Source organism: Salmo trutta, unplaced genomic scaffold (genome assembly GCF_901001165.1).
Source record: "Salmo trutta unplaced genomic scaffold, fSalTru1.1, whole genome shotgun sequence".
Lineage (NCBI taxonomy): Eukaryota > Metazoa > Chordata > Actinopteri > Salmoniformes > Salmonidae > Salmo > Salmo trutta.
The window spans coordinates 2978855-2995587 of record NW_021822911.1 but is presented as its reverse complement, the minus strand read 5'-3'; the positions used below and the strand labels follow the sequence as shown (position 1 = coordinate 2995587).

The 16733-nt window shown below is 41.4% G+C and overlaps 1 protein-coding gene and 1 long non-coding RNA gene across 2 annotated transcripts in view; one reads left to right on the top strand and one right to left on the bottom strand.

The window, feature by feature from the left end:
• Positions 1 to 6470, top strand: part of LOC115186769 (tripartite motif-containing protein 16-like) — a 452306-nt gene extending 445836 nt beyond the window's left edge. Inside the window, exons 4-7 of the mRNA XM_029746273.1 lie at positions 4197 to 4430; positions 5383 to 5542; positions 5668 to 5727; positions 5959 to 6470. Of these exons, the coding sequence (XP_029602133.1) occupies positions 4197 to 4430; positions 5383 to 5542; positions 5668 to 5727; positions 5959 to 6470 (966 nt within the window). The remainder of the gene's footprint in view (positions 1 to 4196; positions 4431 to 5382; positions 5543 to 5667; positions 5728 to 5958) is intronic.
• Positions 1 to 16733, bottom strand: part of LOC115186778 (uncharacterized) — a 114947-nt gene that overhangs the window by 79502 nt on the left and 18712 nt on the right. The window lies entirely within an intron of this gene.

Genomic DNA, 16733 nt, shown 5'->3' with positions numbered 1-16733 from the left:
AACTTATTATTAACTATCCTTGTAGGTTTACCTCAGGTAACTTATTATTAACTATCCTTGTAGGTTTACCTCAGGTAACTTATTATTAACTATCCTTGTAGGTTTACCTCAGGTAACTTATTATTAACTATCCTTGTAGGTTTACCTCAGGTAACTTATTATTAACTAACCTTGTAGGTTTACCTCAGGTAACTTATTATTAACTAACATTGTAGGTTTACCTCAGGTAACTTATTATTAACTATCCTGGTAGGTAACTTATTATTAACTAACCTTGTAGGTTTACCTCAGGTAACTTATTATTAACTATCCTTGTAGGTTTACCTCAGGTAACTTATTATTCACTATCCTTGTAGGTTTACCTCAGGTAACTTATTATTAATTATCCTTGTAGGTTTACCTCAGGTAACTTATTATTAACTATCCTTGTAGGTTTACCTCAGGTAACTTATTATTAACTATCCTTGTAGGTTTACCTCAGGTAACTTATTATTAACTAACCTTGTAGGTTTACCTCAGGTAACTTATTCTTAACTAACCTTGTAGGTTTACCTCAGTTAACTTATTATTAACTATCCTGGTAGGTAACTTATTATTAACTAACCTTGTAGGTTTACCTCAGGTAACTTATTATTAACGATCCTTGTAGGTTTACCTCAGGTAACTTATTATTAACTATCCTTGTAGGTTTACCTCAGGTAACTTATTATTAACTATCCTTGTAGGTTTACCTCAGGTAACTTATTATTAACTAACCTTGTAGGTTTACCTCAGGTAACTTATTATTAACTATCCTTGTAGGTTTACCTCAGGTAACTTATTATTAACTATCCTTGTAGGTTTACCTCAGGTAACTTATTATTAACTATCCTTGTAGGTTTACCTCAGGTAACTTATTATTAACTAACCTTGTAGGTTTACCTCAGGTAACTTATTATTAACTATCCTTGTAGGTTTACCTCAGGTAACTTATTATTAACTATCCTTGTAGGTTTACCTCAGGTAACTTATTATTAACTATCCTTGTAGGTTTACCTCAGGTAACTTATTATTAACTATCCTTGTAGGTTTACCTCAGGTAACTTATTATTAACTAACCTTGTAGGTTTACCTCAGGTAACTTATTATTAACTAACCTTGTAGGTTTACCTCAGGTAACTTATTATTAACTATCCTGGTAGGTAACTTATTATTAACTAACCTTGTAGGTTTACCTCAGGTAACTTATTATTAACTATCCTTGTAGGTTTACCTCAGGTAACTTATTATTAACTATCCTTGTAGGTTTACCTCAGGTAACTTATTATTAACTATCCTTGTAGGTTTACCTCAGGTAACTTATTATTAACTATCCTTGTAGGTTTACCTCAGGTAACTTATTATTAACTATCCTTGTAGGTTTACCTCAGGTAACTTATTATTAACTAACCTTGTAGGTTTACCTCAGGTAACTTATTATTAACTAACCTTGTAGGTTTACCTCAGGTAACTTATTATTAACTATCCTGGTAGGTAACTTATTATTAACTAACCTTGTAGGTTTACCTCAGGTAACTTATTATTAACTATCCTTGTAGGTTTACCTCAGGTAACTTATTATTAACTATCCTTGTAGGTTTACCTCAGGTAACTTATTATTAACTAGTTTTCAGCTACTTGGTGAGGAAGCTCACTGTTCACCTGGTTATATATTGTAGTGGCTTACAGGGATGGTTGGTGCAAAGCCTTCAAACGTTAAACATGTTCTGGTCATGGTTAACTGTATATATATTTTTTATATATATAAAAAGGTGTAAATTCTCAACAAATTGCATGTCCCTGTTCTCTTTTTCAAGATGTGGCCGATTTAAACAGTCAGAAGAAAAAAAAAAGAAATAACCTTTTTTTATTTGTTTCTAAATGGCTGCTGGGTAACATGATAATCGTTGAAATCTGTTGGTTCGTAGACATCAAATAGAGAGAATGCTCTGCAGGTTCACTGAGTTGTTAAACCTAATGGATAGGTGGAGATCATTGATTTGTGTCTCTGACTCATTTGCTACCTCAGATTATGAGCCTATCAAGTGTGGTGAATGAGGTATGTAGTTCCCACAGAAGACCACAGGGAGGAGCAAGAGAGATATAAACCCATACAGTTTATCTCTTTAAATACCCTGAACCTAACAATCAATCTAATGTATTTATAAAGACCTTTTTACATCAGCAGATGTCACAAAGTGCTGTACAGAAACTCTAACCCTACGTATAACCTATTTTATCCTGAACCCTAATTCTAGGGTAGGGTAGCCTAGAACACACAAACAGATTATCAACCATTTCCAATGCCATACAACACTGCGTGACCAGCTCTGAAACTAGATTGCATAGCGGAGAAGGTATGGTGGGATTGGAAATGGTCGGTAATCTGTTTGTTAACTTTGCTTTTGAAGACCTAAGAAAGGCAGGGCAGGATGGATATAGGTCTGTAGCAGTTTGGGTCTAGAGTGTCTCCCCCTTTGAAGAGGGGGATGACCGCGGCAGCTTTCCAATGTTTGGAGATCTCAGACGATGCGAAAGAGAGGTTGAACAGTGGTGGTGATATGTTTAGAAAGAGAGGGTCCAGATTTTCTAGTCCAGCTGATTTGTAGGGGTCCAGGTTGTCTAGCCCAGCTGATTTGTAGGGGTCCAGATTGTCTAGTCCAGCTGATTTGTAGGGATCCAGGTTGTCTAGTCCAGCTGATTTGTAGGGGTCCAGGTTGTCTAGTCCAGCTGATTTGTAGGGGTCCAGATTGTCTAGTCCAGCTGATTTGTAGGGGTCCAGGTTGTCTAGTCCAGCTGATTTGTAGGGTTCCAGGTTGTCTAGTCCAGCTGATTTGTAGGGGTCCAGGTTGTCTAGCCCAGCTGATTTGTAGGGGTCCAGGTTGTCTAGCCCAGCTGATTTGTAGGGGTCCAGGTTGTCTAGTCCAGCTGATTTGTAGGGGTCCAGGTTGTCTAGTCCAGCTGATTTGTAGGGGTCCAGGTTGTCTAGTCCAGCTGATTTGTAGGGGTCCAGGTTGTCTAGTCCAGGTGATTTGTAGGGGTCCAGGTTGTCTAGTCCAGCTGATTTGTAGGGGTCCAGGTTGTCTAGTCCAGGTGATTTGTAGGGGTCCAGGTTGTCTAGCCCAGGTGATTTGTAGGGGTCCAGGTTGTATAGTCCAGCTGATTTGTAGGGGTCCAGGTTGTCTAGTCCAGCTGATTTGTAGGGGTCCAGGTTGTCTAGTCCAGCTGATTTGTAGGGGTCCAGGTTGTCTAGCCCAGCTGATTTGTAGGGGTCCAGGTTGTCTAGTCCAGCTGATTAGTAGGGGTCCAGGTTGTCTAGCCCAGCTGATTTGTAGGGGTCCAGGTTGTCTAGTCCAGCTGATTTGTAGGGGTCCAGGTTGTCTAGCCCAGCTGATTTTTAGGGGTCCAGGTTGTCTAGTCCAGCTGATTTGTAGGGGTCCAGGTTTTGCTCTTTCAGAACATCAGCTATCTGGATTTGGGTGAAGGAGAAGCTGGGGAGGTTTGGGTGAGTTGATGTGGGGGGTGCAGAGCTGTTGGCCGGGGTTGGGGTAGCCAGGAGGAAAGCATGGCCAGCCGTAGAGAAATGCTTATTGTAATTCTCCATTATCGTGGATTTATCGGTGGTAACACTGTTTCCTATCCTCAGTGCAGTGGGCAGCTGGGAGAAGATGCTCTTATTCTCCATGGACTTTACAATGTCCCAGAACTTTTTGGAGTTTGTGCTACAGGATGTTACAATTTTACACGCAATGTGTTTTTACTTTACTATGTTAGTGTAATGAGGATGACAAGTCTCTCTCTCTCTCTCTCTCTCTCTCTCTCTCTCTCTCTCTCTCTCTCTGTCTCTCTCTCTCTTTCTCTCTCTCTCTCTCTCTCTCTCTCTCTCTCTCTCTCTCTGTCTCTCTCTCTCTTTCTCTCTCTCTCTCTCTCTGTCCCTCTCTCTCTCTCTCTCTCTCTCTCTCTCTCTCTCTCTCTCTCTCTCTCTCTCTCTCTCTCTCTCGCTCTCTCTCTGTCCCTCTCTCTCGCTCTCTCTCTCGCTCCTCTCTCTCGCTCTCTCTCTCTCTCTCGCTCTCTCGCTCTCTCTCTCTCTGTCTCTGTCTCGCTCTCTCTCTCGCTCTCGCTCTCTCTCTCTCTCTCTCTCTCTGTCTCTGTCTCTGTCTCTCTCTCTCTCTCAACAGCGCTCTGCACAGGCAGCAGTGAAGGACAGTGATCAGATCTTTACTGTGCTGATCCGCTCCATTGAGAGAAGGAGCTCTGAGGTGAAGGAGCTGATCAGAGCCCAAGAGAAGGCTCAAGTGAGTGAAGCTGAAGGAGTCCTGGAGCAACTGAAGCAGGAGATAGCTGAGCTGAGGAAGAGAAGCACTGAGCTGGAGCAGCTCTCACACACAGAGGATCACATCCATTTCCTCCAGGTAACTAAACTGTCTTGTTACATGTGATATGAAATTAACTTCATGTGAAACTATTCATCTCAATCATTATGTTGTCCTGTCTGTCCCTCTCTCTCTCTCTGTCCCTCCCTCCTCTCTCTCTCTCTCTGTCCCTCTCTCTCTGTCCCTCTCTCTCTCTCTGTCCCTCTCTCTCTGTCTCTCTCTCTCTGTCCCTCTCTCTCTCTCTGTCCCTCTCTCTCTCTGTCCCTCTGTCTCTCTGTCCCTCTCTGTCCCTCTCTGTCCCTCTCTCTCTGTCCCTCTCTGTCCCTCTCTCTCTCTCTCTCTCTGTCCCTCTCTCTGTCCCTCTCTCTGTCCCTCTTTCTCTCTCTCTCTCTCTCTCTCTCTCTCTCTCTCTCTCTCTCTCTCTCTGTCCCTCTCTCTCTCCCTCTCTCTCTCTCTCTCTCTCTCTCTCTCTCTGTCCCTCTCTCTCTCTCTCTGTCCCTCTCTCTCTCTGTCCCTCTCTGTTCCTCTGTCTCTCTGTCCCTCTGTCTCTCTGTCCCTCTGTCTCTCTGTGTCCCTCTCTCTCTGTGTCCCTATGTGTCACCCTGTCCCCCTGTCTCTCTGTCTGTGTCCTCCTGTCCCTCTGTCTGTGTCCCCCTGTCCCCCTGTCTGTGTCCCCCCTCTCTCTGTGTCCCTCTTTATGTGTCTCTCTGTCCCTCTGTGTCCCTCTTTCTGTGTCCCTCTGTCCCTCTCTCTCTCTCCCTCTGTCCCTCTCTCTCTCTCTCTCTGTCTTTCTCTGTCTCTGTCTCTCTCTGTCTCTCTCTCTGTCTCTCTCTCTCTCTCTCCCTCTCTCTCTGTCTCTCTCTGTCTGTCTGTCTCTCTCTCTGTCTCTGTCTCTCTCTCTATCTGTCTCTCTCTGTCTCTCTCTGTCTCTGTCTCTCTGTCTCTGTCTCTGTCTCTGTCTCTCTCTCTCTCTGTCTCTCTCTCTCTCCAGAGTTATCAGTCTCTCTCCAGTATCAGTGTATCTTCAGACTTACCCAGCATCGTTGTCCGTCCTCTTCAGTACTTTGGAGATGTGAGTAAGACTGTGTCTGAACTGAGAGAGAAACTAGAAGACTTCCTTAAAGGAGAATGGACCAAGATCTCCACTACAGGTGTGTTGAAAACAATCAGAACATCAACTTTAGACCATTGAAAGTTCCCTACTAGTCATATACATGTGGAATATGGTATGATGATAACATTCCCTCTCTCTGTCAATGTGTTTGTGTGTCTGTAGTGAATATAGTGGAGGTTGTTCTGCCTCCAGAGCCCAAGACCAGAGAACAGTTGTTACAATGTGAGTCTCTTTATTGTGAAGTAACTAACAGTCTCTTTTTACTGCCACTCCTAACAATCCCTCTAGAAATATATATCAATAGTAGATCTAATCAAAGACTGGGTATCTGTCTGACTCCTCATGTTTCTCTGGTTTGATCTCTGCTGTGCTCTAATCAAAGACAGGGTAGATACAGTATCTGACTTAACTTATTGTTCTGACTCCCCTCATTGGTCTCTGCTCTTCTCCCAGATTCCTGTCAGCTCACACTGGACCCAAACACAGCAGGCACACGCCTCTCTCTGTCTGAAGGGAACAGAAAGGTGACCCGTACACGCCAAGTTCAACCATATCCTGACCATCCAGACAGATTCACCAACATATTCCAGGTTCTGTGTAGAGAGGGTCTGTCTGGACGCTGTTACTGGGAGGTAGAGTGGAGTGGTTGTAATGTTGTTACAGCAGTCTCATATAAAGACATCAGAAGAACAGAGACAGATAATATATTTGGATACAATAACAAGTCCTGGAGTTTATTGTGCTATAGAGGTGGTTATTGTTTCAGACACAATAATGTTGAGACTAAAGGATTATGCCCTCAGTCCTCCAGAGTAGGAGTGTACCTGGATCACAATGCAGGTACTCTGTCCTTCTACAGTGTCTCTGACACAATAACCCTCCTCCACAGAGTCCAGACCACATTCACTCAGACCCTCTATCCTGGGTTTTATGTCGATGGTACTGCTGAGCTGGTTAAACTGTAGTAGGGTCCACATAGATACTAGTCACGCTGGTGTAGTCTATAGCTGAGCTGGTTAAACTGTAGTAGGGTCCACATAGATACTAGTCATGCTGGTGTAGTCTATAGCTGAGCTGGTTAAACTGTAGTAGGGTCCACATAGATACTAGTCACGCTGGTGTAGTCTATAGCTGAGCTGGTTAAACTGTAGTAGGGTCCACATAGATACTAGTCATGCTGGTGTAGTCTATAGCTGAGCTGGTTAAACTGTAGTAGGGTCCACATAGATACTAGTCGTGCTGGTGTAGTCTATAGATGAGCTGGTTAAACTGTAGTAGGGTCCACATAGATACTAGTCATGCTGGTGTAGTCTATAGCTGAGCTGGTTAACTGTAGTAGGGTCCACATAGATACTAGTCGTGCTGGTGTAGTCTATAGCTGAGCTGGTTAAACTGTAGTAGGGTCCACATAGATACTAGTCATGCTGGTGTAGTCTATAGCTGAGCTGGTTAAACTGTAGTAGGGTCCACATAGATACTAGTCACGCTGGTGTAGTCTATAGCTGAGCTGGTTAAACTGTAGTAGGGTCCACATAGATACTAGTCACGCTGGTGTAGTCTATAGCTGAGCTGGTTAAACTGTAGTAGGGTCCACATAGATACTAGTCATGCTGGTGTAGTCTATAGCTGAGCTGGTGTTAAACTGTAGTAGGGTCCACATAGATACTAGTCATGCTGGTGTAGTCTATAGCTGAGCTGGTTAAACTGTAGTAGGGTCCACATAGATACTAGTCATGCTGGTGTAGTCTATAGCTGAGCTGGTTAAACTGTAGTAGGGTCCACATAGATACTAGTCATGCTGGTGTAGTCTATAGCTGAGCTGGTTAAACTGTAGTAGGGTCCACATAGATACTAGTCATGCTGGTGTAGTCTATAGCTGAGCTGGTTAAACTGTAGTAGTGTCCACATAGATACTAGTCATGCTGGTGTAGTCTATAGCTGAGCTGGTTAAACTGTAGTAGGGTCCACATAGATACTAGTCATGCTGGTGTAGTCTATAGCTGAGCTGGTTAAACTGTAGTAGGGTCCACATAGATACTAGTCATGCTGGTGTAGTCTATAGCTGAGCTGGTTAAACTGTAGTGGGGTCCACATAGATACTAGTCATGCTGGTGTAGTCTATAGCTGAGCTGGTTAAACTGTAGTAGGGTCCACATAGATACTAGTCACGCTGGTGTAGTCTATAGCTGAGCTGGTTTAAACTGTAGTAGGGTCCACATAGATACTAGTCACGCTGGTGTAGTCTATAGCTGAGCTGGTTAAACTGTAGTAGGGTCCACATAGATACTAGTCACGCTGGTGTAGTCTATAGCTGAGCTGGTTAAACTGTAGTAGGGTCCACATAGATACTAGTCATGCTGGTGTAGTCTATAGCTGAGCTGGTTAAACTGTAGTAGGGTCCACATAGATACTAGTCATGCTGGTGTAGTCTATAGCTGAGCTGGTTAAACTGTAGTAGGGTCCACATAGATACTAGTCATGCTGGTGTAGTCTATAGCTGAGCTGGTTAAACTGTAGTAGGGTCCACATAGATACTAGTCATGCTGGTGTAGTCTATAGCTGAGCTGGTTAAACTGTAGTAGGGTCCACATAGATACTAGTCATGCTGGTGTAGTCTATAGCTGAGCTGGTTAAACTGTAGTAGGGTCCACATAGATACTAGTCACGCTGGTGTCGTCTATAGCTGAGCTGGTTAAACTGTAGTAGGGTCCACATAGATACTAGTCATGCTGGTGTAGTCTATAGCTGAGCTGGTTAAACTGTAGTAGGGTCCACATAGATACTAGTCATGCTGGTGTAGTCTATAGCTGAGCTGGTTAAACTGTAGTAGGGTCCACATAGATACTAGTCATGCTGGTGTAGTCTATAGCTGAGCTGGTTAAACTGTAGTAGGGTCACATAGATACTAGTCATGCTGGTGTAGTCTATAGCTGAGCTGGTTAAACTGTAGTAGGGTCCACATAGATACTAGTCATGCTGGTGTAGTCTATAGCTGAGCTGGTTAAACTGTAGTAGGGTCCACATAGATACTAGTCACGCTGGTGTAGTCTATAGCTGAGCTGGTTAAACTGTAGTAGGGTCCACATAGATACTAGTCATGCTGGTGTAGTCTATAGCTGAGCTGGTTAAACTGTAGTAGTGTCCACATAGATACTAGTCATGCTGGTGTAGTCTATAGCTGAGCTGGTTAAACTGTAGTAGGGTCCACATAGATACTAGTCATGCTGGTGTAGTCTATAGCTGAGCTGGTTAAACTGTTGTAGGGTCCACATAGATACTAGTCATGCTGGTGTAGTCTATAGCTGAGCTGGTTAAACTGTAGTAGGGTCCACATAGATACTAGTCATGCTGGTGTAGTCTATAGCTGAGCTGGTTAAACTGTAGTAGGGTCCACATAGATACTAGTCACGCTGGTGTAGTCTATAGCTGAGCTGGTTAAACTGTAGTAGGGTCCACATAGATACTAGTCATGCTGGTGTAGTCTATAGCTGAGCTGGTTAAACTGTAGTAGGGTCCACATAGATACTAGTCATGCTGGTGTTGATGGTCCCCAGATGTGATGATTTATTCTGCTCTGTTTTATCTACAATCCTTATTTTCTGACTGATTTGAATTTGAAGAGATTTAAGGTTTTCATATTTGATAAAATACAATGTCCATTTCCATGAATCATGATGTCTGGTGTTGATGTATATTGGTTGTCATTCAGAACCATTGATATGTTTTCTCAGTTGGTTCTCTGTCTCTATGTAATTCTCCTCAGTATCATTGATCAGCTCGGCCCTAATTGATGTGTTCTCTGTCACCTGGAGCTGCATGGAAAATGGTCCAGGAACAAAAGGACAATTCAGGACTAGTCAGCCCACTACAAGCTGGTATCACTTACTTTCTACTAAAGTATATGGACTGGTTTCCCAGACACAGATTAATCCTAGTCCTGGACTAAAAAGCGTGTTCAATGTAGATGTCCAGGAAACCGTCCCTAAATGTGTCATCTTTCATCCTCCCATTCTGCTCAGTCCAGCAACATTAAACCTGTCCAGCAGGAGGTGCTATTGACCAAACAATAAAACCAGCAGATATCTGGACTTGCCACTCAGTATATCAGTAATGTTCAGAATAGTACTTTAATATCATTGGAGATTGATGGTCTTTTTAATCCACTATCCAGAGTCAGGAACAGATGAAGTTAGGTCTGCTACTGTTCAGTGATTAAATATGATTTATGGTGATGGGAAATAAAAAAAATCCAACACTAAACTTCTAGTAATAGTTTTCCTTTGTCATTTACTCCAAGGTGTGTCTTTAAGTTGTAAATGGATTGTGTGGAGGTGAGCTGGTGGTGTGGCTGATAGAATAGAATGAAAAGGGAGGAAGACGAAGAGGGGAGGAGTGAAGGGCTGTTCAAGAAACCAGATGAGGAAGAGAAAGATGTTCAGGGGAATTACTGGTCTCTGTTCCAAATGGTTCCCTATTCCCTACGTAGTGCACTATGGTGCTTCTGACCAGGTCTAAAGTAGTGTTCTACGTAGGGAATAGGGGGTAGATTTATTAGAATATCATGCTTTAGTGTTTGTCACAAAACAATATTAGATCTCCACCCTCCCACACATTGTTATGTTGTCTGGTTGTTCCTCTGTTGTTCCTGATTGAAAATCCATTAACAATGAATCACAAACTAATGATATTCCAGTTGTGTTTAGACATCTTCATGTCTGACGTCTTGAGAGAAGATAAGGTCAGGGACTCCTGACTGACTCTCTGTCATGTTGAAATAGGTCCTCCTGTCTTACTTTCTGTCATGTTGAGATTGGTTAGTTCTTCTTGAGAGAACTAACCCAAAATTAGTCCAACTAACCCAAAATTAGTCGAAAGGCTAAGGGATTTTCTAAATAGCTCAGTCTTATCACTCAATATGAGTCAAAATCTGTCACTTCCAGGACTGCTCATTTTGTCAAAAATGAAAAAATGAAAAAAATAACAACTCACAGCTGTGTTAATAGACCCAACTCAAACATCTGCTATCTTGAAATGTCCAAAAAAGGTATTTAAATGGGCCTACCAGACATCTTCTTGAGAGAAGATAAGGTCAGGGACTCCTGACTGACTTTACTCTCCGTCATGTTGAAATAGGTTCTCCTGTCTTACGCTCTTTGCATTGTCGCTCATTGTGTTTATTCCCATGTGTTTGGGAAGTTTGTTTTTGCTTCAGTGTTATTAAAAACACCACTCCCTGTGTTCGTTGCTTCCTGCGCCTCGTTCCTGCAACGCGACTACCAAAGCCCTTACAGCGACGAGGAGGAGGGCAAGAAAGAGGAAGAGGAGGAGGAAGAGGAAGACAAAGAGTGGAAATATCTGATGAAATTCGAGCAACAGTTATAGACCATGTTCTTGTCCATGGACGGACAACGAGGGAAGCAGGACTTAGAGTGCAACCCAGTTTGAGGTGATTTTCTGTGTCCACCATAGTAAGGACATTCAGAGAAGAGAACAGGTACAGTATACTACCGTATTTTTGTAATTGCTAATTTACTGTACTACACTCTATGCAGCTGTTTCAATAGACATTTGTAAAGTTAATCACTGTATGTATTGTACTGCATGAATATGTTTTGTAACTGCACAACTACTCTTTGTAGAATTGCAAGGCTGCCACATGCAGGTGGAAGGACAGCTATATTCACTCGGGAGCAAGAGGCCGTTATAGTTGGCATGGTCCTTCAAGATAATACGACTCAGAGAAATCCAGGAACGACTGATACAAGACAACACACACTTCCAGGGAATCGACAGTGTGAGCATTTCCACAATTGACCGTGTCCTCCGTCGTAACAGGATGCGAATGAAACAAGTATTCAGAGTACCTTTTGAGCGCAACTCACCAAGGGTGAAAGAACTGTGAGCTCAGTATGTGCAAGTAAGTGTACATTCAGAAACATTTACTGTAATCCAGAATGTCTACAGTACTAACACATACTATGTGAATGACATTACTCTTCAGTACATACAATGTATGTGAATCAGAAGTGCATACAGTAGGCCTAATTGTACTCTACAGTATAGCACTGTCTCTGTACGACTTACAAAATCCTACATGCAGTATATTGTATTTCTACACAGACAATATTTGACTTGGAATCCTTGGACAGACCCCATGAGTTCATCTTTTGTCGATGAAGCAGGCTTCGATTTAACAAAGAGGAGAAGGAGAGGCCCGAAACATGATTGGACAGCGGGGCCATTGTTGAAGTCCCTGGTCAACGAGGTGGCAATGTCACAATCTGTGTTGCTATCAGCAACCATGGTGTTCTACATCACCATGTTACACTCGGGCCATATAACACCCAGCACCTTCTAAGATGTATGGCCAATCTAAGAGATATTTTATTTGAGCAGCAGGGTCAAGAGCTAAATGAGAATCCCATCCCCACCTATGTGATAGTGTGGGACAATGTCAGTTTCCAGTGAGCTGCTCAGGTAAGGGAATTGGTTTAACATCAATTGGCAGTTTATGAACTTGTACCTCCCTCCATACTCGCCCTTTCCTGAATCCGATTGAGGAGTTTTTTCTCCTCTTGGAGATGGAAAGTGTATGATAGACAACCCTACACCAGGGTAAATCTGCTGCAAGCCATGGATTTAGCCTGTGGTGATATAGGTGAGGAATCATGTCAGGGCTGGATACGGCACACAAGAGGCTTCTTCCCCCGTTGCCTCAGGCGGGACAATATTGCTTGTGATGTTGACGAAGTGCTCTGGTCTGACCCAGCCCAAAGACAAGAAGAAGCACATTGATCACATGTTTACTCCTTTGATTTTTGTCCCTTTTAGTATTGTATACTGTAGTACAGTGCATTGTAGGCTGTATACTGTACAATGGACAAATTGTATGGCCCTGAACATTGTGCTTTTCCATTTATTAACAGTACTGACTGCTCAATAGATTTTGACTGGTTGCAGGTTCATATCAACAAAGAACAAGAATTACAGTATCACAGAGACAAAGGACAAGTTTGTGAGATGCAGGGTACAGTACTGTAACAATAGTGTGTGAGATGCAGGGTACAGGACTGTAACAATAGTGTGTGAGATGCAGGGTACAGGACTGTAACAATAGTTTGTGAGATGCAGGGTACAGTACTGTAACAATAGTGTGTGAGATGCAGGGTACAGGACTGTAACAATAGTGTGTGAGATGCAGGGTACAGTACTGTAACAATAGGGGTACAAGGAGCAGGAAGAACAAAAAACTAAATTGCAAAGAGCAAAGCAGAGTACTAATTTCTGATCCATGTTGAGCTACTATGATAGAACATGTTTTCGTTCATCAAAAGACAATGACGGAAAAATATGAATATTTATTTAGATTAAAAATGTACTTCTCCCTGAGAATTTTGTATGTTTTGAACAATGTGTTTTCTATTTTTCGGGTGTATTGTTTACTGACTGCTTGAGAGTGTATATCATTTTGATCACTTTGTTTATGATTTGAGAGCAGTGTTTGATTTTGAACACAGGTAAAACTGTTTTGAGGTGAATGTTTCATTTTGCGAGAGGAGTTAGAGTTTATGTAAATAGTGCTTGAAGATGAGGAGAGGAGAGGAGTCAGAGGTTATATAAATAGTGCTTGAAGATGAGGTTTTGTGTTTAATGTTTTCAGGAAATGGAGCAAGGTTTCAGAAATTGTGTTTTAGCAATTGAGAAAAACTGTAATGACTCTGATGAGTGTCCAACTTCAATCACCTAGGCAACAACCTTGCATGGACAATCTATGTGAAATATAATAACCAGGGTGACTATAGAGTGGGCAACAGTTCATCACTCAGGAGTCAATGTCATGTCTGTTGTCTTTTTTCAGAGAGAGAGAGAGAGAGAGAGAGAGAGAGAGAGAGAAAGTTGAAAGTTGTCACAGATGCAAACAATTTAAAACACTATAGTAAATTTTATTTATATTTTCTAGTCTGAGAGGTTCTGAAAAGTATGAATAATAACAATGGCTGGGCTGATGAGCAGTTCAGTGAGTTGGAGCCTTTGATTGCCCTGCCTCTGTATTACTGAATGAAAGAGAGCCCAGCCCTGAAATGAATCACCCTGATGATCCTCTGACCTCAACATAACAATGACGTAGGCAACCACCTTGGATGGACAATCAATGCAAGGTGTTAATCTCATCTCCTGAATGATCAATTTAACACAACTTTAAACCCAGGTTTTTTTCTTGTTTCGATATTTAAATGTTGAAAAAGGGTTGTGCCTATCTGAGTGTGTATATAATGGCCTTCTCCAGAGAAGTCATTCTCAATAGAACTTTATACTGAGAGAGAACACACTTCCAAGGAGCTGATTTTGGATTGTTATATATATATATATATATATACATACTTCTGTGAATATCTGAACCATTTGCATCCAAAAATAAACTGCTCACATTCTGGAGATAAACTTTGTAAGGACTGTGTGTTTTGTGTAAATAGTTTCTGAAAAGAAGTGTGTCCAGCTCAAACGCTGATTGTTGCGTCATTGGTAACTGTCCGTTTTAAAGAGGGTTCTAAACGAGCGTTCTAAAAGAGCGTTCTAAATGAGTGTTCTAAAGGAGCGTTCTAAACGAGCGTTCTAAACGAGTGTTCTAAACGAGCGTTCTAAATGAGTGTGTCCAGCTCAAACGCTGATTGTTGCGTCATTGTAAAGTGTCTGTTGTAACGGGGTTCCAACCTACTAATCAACCCGCTTCAGGGACTGTAGAACGGCTGGTAGGAATAATAACAATGGCTGGGCTGATGGGCACTTCAGTGACTTGGAGCCTTTGATTGCCCTGCCTCTGGGAGCCTGTCCACTTGTTACATGATTACTGAGTGAAAGAGAGCCTATGAAAGTTTTCATGGAGGGTGGGTGACCCCCTTGGTGGCTGAACCTGAGATCAATGAGAGAACTTGTCAGAAAAAACGACAGAGTCCCACTTTCTCTGTCATTGTACAAAGTAGAGAGTGGGGGAAAAATGTGTAAAAATGTATACAGAGGCTCTGGAATTTGTCATAAAAAAAATACAAATAAAAATAGTGGAAAAGGATTAAAATAAAGTTCCAACAGTACATGAGATGATCAGACTGAACCAACTGCTATCTTAAAATGTTTATTCAGTTAGGAAACAGAGGATGTATTACATAAAGTTATCACAGAATTAAAGTTATCACACAATTAAATAATAAATCCTCACTCACACAGACAAACATGGCTTCATTATTGTTCACAGTTTATTATCATAGTTTCTCACAGATCCTGGCTTCCACTGTTAGAATGGCTGAGCGAGAGGAGGTGGGGCTTTTTTCATAGCCTGAGAGAGGGAGAGAGAGAGACATTCAGTTTTACTAGAGGGGTTGGGTGCGCCCCCTGTTGGCTGAACCCGGGTGGGAGGTTCCCCCTTAGCAAGCAATGGACCCCAGCACACCACTGAAGCCATTAAGAATTATATTCAAAAACACACCTGGTAACCTGTTCAATCACCAGGCACACGGCTCAACATAGTTCAATGACAGAGACTGTGGACTTAGAATAATTTTGGGTAAAAAAAACATTGTGAAAATTAATAAAATAAAGTTGCAGCGGTCTTTGATACGCTCAAAATTAACTAACTGCTATCTTGAAATGTAGAGAAAGTGTTTTAAAATAGGCATCCTATCATTTGAAAATTAGTTGAAAGGCTAAGTGATTCTCCTCCTGACAAGAAGTTGACAGCCTTCAAACATAGTGCAAAAAAAGTGGTCCCAAAAAATATGTCAAAATGAATAAAAAAATTATACAGCTGTTTTTAATAAGATCAAACTGAACTAACTGCTATCTTGAAATGTTGAAAAAGTGTTTTTAAATAGCTCAATCTTATCACTCAATATGAGTCAAAATCTGTCACTTCCAGGACTGCTCATTTTGTCAAAAATGAAAAAATGAAAAAAATAACAACTCACAGCTGTGTTAATAGACCCAACTCAAACATCTGCTATCTTGAAATGTCCAAAAAGGTATTTAAATGGGCCTACCAGACATCTTCTTGAGAGAAGATAAGGTCAGGGACTCCTGACTGACTTTACTCTCCGTCATGTTGAAATATGACAAAAGCTCTAGGCTGTTTTTAACCACTTCCGGTTGTCACAAGAAGTTCTTACTCAACACACGTTGTCTTTGGGGTAGACATAAACAGAATCCTGAATAAGAAGTCTCTACCTTAATAATTGACTGAATGACACATGGTTGAGTTGCGTGATTTTCACTATCCGCAGGTGGCCATATGACAATAGCTCTAGGCTGTTTTTAACAACTTCCGGTTGTCACAGGAAGCTCTACCCCAAAGACAACGTGTGTTGAGTAAGAACATCCTGTGACAACCGGAAGCTATTGTCATATAACCTGCACATAGTGAAAATCAGTAGTACTGCTAGGTTTAATACAGTGATAATATATATCTATCTCACAGAGAAATCAGTAGTACTGCTAGGTTTTATACAGTAATAATATATATCTGCCTCACAGAGAAATCAGTAGTACTGCCTGGTTTAACACAGTAATAATATATATCTGCCTCACAGAGAAATCAGTAGTACTGCTAGGTTTTACACAGTAATAATATATATCTGCCTCTCAGAGAAATCAGTAGTACTGCCTGGTTTAACACAGTAATAATATATATCTGCCTCACAGAGAAATCAGTAGTACTGCTAGGTTTAACACAGTAATAATATATATCTGCCTCTCAGAGAAATCAGTAGTACTGCTAGGTTTAATACAGTAATAATATATATCTGCCTCTCAGAGAAATCAGTAGTACTGCTAGGTTTTATACAGTAATAATATATATCTGCCTCTCAGAGAAATCAGTAGTACTGCTAAATTTAATACAGTGATAATATATATCTGTCTCACAGAGAAATCAGTAGTACTGCTAGGTTTTATACAGTAATAATATATATCTGCCTCTCAGAGAAATCAGTAGTACTGCTAGGTTTAATACAGTAATAATATATATCTGCCTCTCAGAGAAATCAGTAGTACTGCTAGGTTTAACACAGTCAAATGTACAAAGAACTACGTTTAATAAAGAACTGTGCAAATTATACATGAATTATTAATTACAGTAATATGAGATCTGTATGTATAGCATTTAGTTTTGAATTTAGCAGTTGTTTTTATCCAGGGACTGCTTTCCCAAAAGCATCTTAAAACTTCTTGAGGCTACCTGG